Source organism: Puma concolor, unplaced genomic scaffold (assembly GCF_028749965.1).
Source record: "Puma concolor isolate L17-30 unplaced genomic scaffold, mPumCon1.1.hap2 unalloc_scaffold_11, whole genome shotgun sequence".
NCBI lineage: Eukaryota > Metazoa > Chordata > Mammalia > Carnivora > Felidae > Puma > Puma concolor.
In genome coordinates this window covers 548,833-554,832 of record NW_028240136.1, presented here as the reverse complement: position 1 = coordinate 554,832, position 6,000 = coordinate 548,833, and the positions used below count along the sequence as shown (strand labels likewise).

The 6,000-nt window shown below is 37.9% G+C and overlaps 1 protein-coding gene across 2 annotated transcripts in view; it reads right to left on the bottom strand.

The window, feature by feature from the left end:
• Window positions 1-1,255: 1,255 nt before the first annotated feature.
• The window catches only part of LOC147571716 (uncharacterized), a 46,300-nt gene continuing 41,555 nt past the window's right edge, over window positions 1,256-6,000 (bottom strand). The window contains exons 5-6 of one of the 2 annotated variants that reach the window (XR_015247116.1): window positions 2,233-2,367; window positions 1,256-1,304 (exon numbers count right to left, since the gene is read on the bottom strand). Coding sequence is in view for 1 of the 2 variants with exons in the window: in XM_086696130.1 (XP_086552256.1) it covers window positions 2,341-2,367 (27 nt within the window). In the remaining variant the exon portion in view is untranslated. Of the gene's footprint in view, window positions 1,305-2,179; window positions 2,368-6,000 lie in introns of those variants that run through there. The other variant, XM_086696130.1, reaches the window with a different exon arrangement.

Below are 6,000 nucleotides of genomic sequence, written 5' to 3'. Positions count from 1 at the left end.
CAACTGAGTATGCCAGTGAATTGTATTGTTTCTTTCTTTTGGAAACAATACAAGCTCAAAGTTATGACATCTACTCCTGCCCTTTGACCAAAAAAAAAAAAAAAAAAAAATGATTTCAAGAGTGAACACTAAATTATTTCATAGCACAGTTCTTTTTGGTCACTACATCTTGGTTTGACTCTGTATGTTCCTCAAATGTATTATGTATGTGTGTGTATACATGTGTGTTTGTGTGTGTATTCCTCAAAATGTATGTGTATGTGTGTATATACATATGTGTATATATATATATGTACACACATACACACATACTAGGAGCATATAGATTCAAAAATGTACATTTATACATATACATGCACATATATAATACAGGCTACATATGCACCTAAGATGTGTATTGTATATGGATGTATGTATGGATGTGTATACAGAGATTTTTCCCAAAGTGTGTGCATCTAAATTATGTCATGCATCTACAGATACCCTCCTGCCAGAGATGCATCTGATGACATGGTTTTTTGTTGAAGTTTGATAAAGCAATTTGCTTCTTGGTACTATTGGAAGCTACAGCAACAATTCAGTCTGGCTGCCATTTTTGGTCAAACATTCTTTCTCAATTAGCTAAAGATGTTTTTAAGTTGAGGTATAATATATGTGCAGTGATATGCAGTGATATTATGTGCAAATGCTAAGTGTACAGATTAATGAATATTTATATATGTCTACACCTGTGTAACCACTCTCCAGGTCAAGATGCAGAGCATTTCCAGCCACCCGGAAAGCTCCCTTGTGCCTTTCCCCAAGATATAACTAATATTTTTACCTCTTTCACCAAGTATTCGTCTTTCCTGATTCTGAACTCCTTATAAACAGAATCAATAGCCTGAACTCCTGTGTTGGCCTTGCCAAAGGAGCCAACATTAGACTGACTTCTCCTCATTAGCTAAGAATCTTGGATTGCAAACAACAGGAAACTCAATCCAACTTAGCTTAAGAAATATAGACACATTTAATGGCTCACTCACTGTAAAACATCCGGAGGAGCTTTGGTCCAGAGTTGATGGAGTCACGAGTAATCTACCTCTGTGTCGTGTGCCTCCTCTGGGCATTGACCGTGCTCCCAGAATGGCTCACCTCATCTTTCAACAATTGCTGAGGAAGTTCTAGGCCATACATCCTCATGCTTTACTGTCTAGCCAAAAGAAAGTTCTGTCCTCTGGTGGTTTCCATGGAAGAAGGAGATAACTTCTCTCAGTACCTGGAATCAGTGTGCTTTATTTACCTGCCTCTTCTCAAATCAATCACTATAGTAAGAGAAAAGAAGTACATTTATTTGAAAGCTATGGAAGCCCATCCCCAGAAAGATGAAGTCAGTCGTACCTAAACCTCATGACTACAAATGTGGAGTGCTCATTCTTTAGAGGAAAACTGGATATGGTTGCTGGAGGAAAACAAACAAATAGCCACAACAAAAAAGTCTAGCTTATAGTAGCCACTTGAAATATCAGTATCTTTCTCTAAAATGAGAAATCCTCTCATGATGTTCACTTCTGGGATCACCACGCTGGTAAACAGCATGAAGCCTCTCTCTGATCAAATAATTGCATGGGTGACTGTCATGGGGGAAATACTCAATTCAGTCAAACCACAATGAAAGCCTGCTTCCCAGAGATTGTCAATCTCAATAAACATCATTTGATGCTTTGAGGCATTTTGTAGTCTAATGGTGCTGAATCGGCCAAAGAGAATGTATCCAAAGAGGAATGAAAGCTGCACTAAAGAACAAATAGCCTGTAGAGGGGGAAAAAATGTGAGTTCAGATTTTTGTATGCCAGGCTGAGATTCTGACAATCAAATGCTAAAGGTGAAAATGCTAGCCTTCAACTTCCATAAATAAGCCATGGCTCCAGGGAAGACCTGGGTGCCTGGATCCAAGGAAGCCATATTTTCCAATCAGTATTTGTCTCGCATAAAGATCCCTCACTGAGTTGTTTTCTTATAAAGTGGAATTCATTTTGGTGCAAAGATTTGAACACTTAAAAGGCACACATACAACAGTAAATGGCACTCTTTGGAGACGTTGACCGATTCAGTGTGTAACAGAATAGGATTTTGACATATCCCAAATACCTAAATATCAGCATGAGCTATAAAAACATTAGAGAGATCAGAGGTGATGTTATGTCTCTAAATATCTTTACTTATCAACAAGCAGGAACATAGGCCTTTTACCTGAGGCATTTTTCTTTTCAAGTTTTCATGGTGGGATTTTATGGTAGCAACCCCTCATGTTTTCTTCTTGCCAGCAGCAGTTTTATTTATAGTCCAGCCCATTCTATCTCACTTCTTCTTAAAAGATGTCAGGACCTAAAGGAAGAAAATGGATTAGATCGGAGAAACTCAAGAGCTGGCTTAATGGAACCTCTGCCTTTTCCCTGTCTAATGCTCTTCACCCCCTTTATAATATGTGCACTACACAGCCTCAAACAGCTGTGAAAATGGGAAATGTTGAAAAAACTTGATCCAGCCATCCATCGAATAAGTCAGCAAACTTATAATAACTTTTTTGGACAGATTTTGTAAGTATTGCTCGTTATTGAAACTAGGAAAATATACTAAGTGTAGCTTAAATAAGAACTACCTACAATCCCATAAAGCAGAGAAAACGAATGCTCTTACTAAATATAGCTTTATCCTGCTTTGCTTACTCAACATTATATTGTGAACATTTTCCCAAGTCAAGAGAAAACTCTTCGAAAAAATTATTGACAATTCCATTTATTGGCAACTTAAGAGAAAGAATAAGGATTTTTCCTGTTTCCTGTGTAGATGCTCTTTCAGGGCAACAAAATAGCTATGGTCAGTATGTGAAAGTTGTGGTTTATGGGAACCTTCTAGGTAAAAATATGGAAAGAATGAGAGAATTTTTTAAATTATCATTTTGTACTCCCTAATAAAATAATTGATTCAGTCAAAGGCCTTCAGTAGATGAACCAATTGATGAAAGGTTGGAAAGATCAGGTTTTGGCCACCTGAACTTGCTCTGCCTTTAGTCTGTTAAGAATGAAACAACCAGACATCATGGCCAAGATGGGAGGCAATATGACAAACACAACACCACCCAAAAAATATTCTTACTTTAAAACAAAAAAATCCTGGGGCAGCTGGGTGGCTCAGTCGATTAAGCCCCTGACTTCAGCTCAGGTCATGATCTCATGGTTCAAGAGTTTGAGCCCTGCACTGGGCTCTGTGCTGTAAGCGTGGAGCCCACTTGGGATCCTCTGTCTCCCCTTCTCTGTCCCTCCCCCACTCGCATTCTCCCCCCCCCAAAACTAAATAAACATTTTAAAAAACCCACAACGAATAGATTGCCTAAATTAAGAGACTGACAATACTAAGTGTTGGTGAAGAAATGGAACTCCTTCAACTCTCATACCTTATTGGTAGAAATATAAATTAGTCGAATATTTCAAAAAATGGAAAATAGTTTGACAGTTTCTTATAAACTGCAATGTATATTTACCATACAATATAGCAATTTCATTCTTAGGTATTTACCGCCCCCCCCCCCCCCCCAATGAAACATGTGTCCAAATAAGGAGTTGTTCAAGAATGTTCATAACGGGCTTTATCTGTAAGAGCCCCAAATTAGAAGCCACCCAAATGTTCACCAATAGTAATGGATAAACAATTTGTTGTGTATTCACACTACAGAACATTGCTTCACAACTAAAAGAAAGGACTTCTGATATACACAATAACATGGATGAATCTCAAAAACATTAAACTTGTAGAAGAAACCAGGCATAAACAAGAATATATGATTGTATTAAAAGAAGTTCTAGAATTTCCAGAAAATTTGCAACAATTTGCACAGCGATCAGCAATATGTGACAGCCCCATCTCAGTGTACCCACACTGTCACTGAGGCTTATCAGTGTCTAAAGTCCAGTTAATTTATTGGGTAAAAATGGCTTCTCCTTTAATTCACATTTCTTTGTTTCTTAATAAAATAAGATATTTTCATTTTCATGATTTTTTTTAAATTTGTTTTTTGGTTATTATTTTTCCTTTGGAATTTTTTTTTTTTATTTTTTTTTCAACGTTTATTTATTTTTGGGACAGAGAGAGACAGAGCACGAACGGGGGAGGGGCAGAGAGAGAGGGAGACACAGAATCGGAAACAGGCTCCAGGCTCTGAGCCATCAGCCCAGAGCCTGACGCGGGGCTCGAACTCACGGACCGCGAGATCGTGACCTGGCTGAAGTCGGACGCTTAACCGACTGCGCCACCCAGGCGCCCCTGGAAATTATTTTAAAACACTACTTTTCCCCCTATTTTTCTATTACTGCCGTGCTGTTTTCCTTAATGACTTATAACAGTTCTTTCTATGTTAAGGATATAAACACTTTGTAATATTTATGTTATTTTTTCTGTTTGCTTGCCTTTTTATTTCATTTATTTTTTGAAGAGCAGAGCCTTTTTCTGTTATAATAACCAGATTCATTGCTCTCTTCCTTTGAGATTTGTTCCATACTTTTATCTCCCAGGTAGAGAGACAAATATATTTGCCTAAATTTTCTTTAAAAAAATTTTTTTTAATGTTTATTTATTTTTGACAGAGAGAGATAAAGAGACAGAACATGAGGGGGGAGGGGCAGAGAGGGGGAGACACAGAATCTGAAGCAGGCTCCAGGCTCTGAGCTGTCAGCACAGAGCCCGACCTGGGACTCGAACTCACAGACCATGAGATCAGGACCTGAGCCAAAGTGGGATGCTCAACCAACTGAGCCACCCAGGTGCCCCTGCCTAAATTTTCTTGTAATTTTGTGTAATTTAATTTTAAATAAAAATTCACATTCATCTGGATTGACCCTGGTATATGGTGTTAGATACAGAACTTTTTATAATTCATACTTCTTTATAATTTATCATACGCCTGCCATATATTAAGAACTTATAGGGGTGCCTGGGTGGCTCAGTCAGTTAAGCATCCAGCTTTGACTCAGGTCATGATCTCACAGTTCATGAGTTTCAGCCTTGCATCAGGCTCTGTGCTGACAGTGTGGAGCCTGGAGCCTGCTTTGAGTTCTGTGTCTTCCTCTCTCTCTCTCTGCACCTCTCTTGCCCCTGCTCTCTTTCTCTCTCTCTCTCAAAAATAAAGAAACATTAACTTTTTTTTTGAAGAAAAGAACTTATATAGTAGGGTCTATCATGGACCACTTGATTGTTACCTACAAAATACGTATCTATGTATCTATTGTTATGTGAGTATCACACAGTTTAAATACTTGTTGCTATATATTTCAATATTTAATATGGCTTAAATTTCTACCTACTTATTTTTGAAAAGTTCCTTAGCTTTTACCATCCATTTCAATCTCCAAACACTTGTTGACTATATTCTGTTTGCTAGGTATGCTGCTAAAAAGTGGAGATATGTTTTGAGTTTTCATGGAGAACAATGAGTGCTCTAACAGCAGTAAATAACTAAAATAGCTAACACTTGGTGCTTCCTATGGACCAGGCAGTATTTAGGTGTTTTACATACACTTATACACTTAATCAACCCTTCAAACAATCATATAAGGTAGGTACAATTCTACTCTTCTTTATTTATGATAGAAATTGGGCACAGAAAGTAACTTGCCCAAGACTGCACAGCTAGTACGCAGCTGGACCGATATTCAAGACTGGGCAGTTCTAGAAATTAAACCCTCTCACCTCGAAGTTGGGAATGTAAAATGGTGTAACTACTGTGAAAAAGAGTTCAATGGTTCTTCAAGAAGTTAAACATAGAATTTCCATGTGAGTCAGAAATCCCACTCCTAAGTGGATACCCAGAAGTATTGGAAATAGGTTGTCAAACCTATTTGTACATACATACAAGGGAATCCATACAAGGGTATGCATATCCATACAAGGGAATATTCTTCAGTCATAAAAATGAAGTACTAACATAGGCTACAACATGGGGGAACCTGGAAAACATGGCAAGTG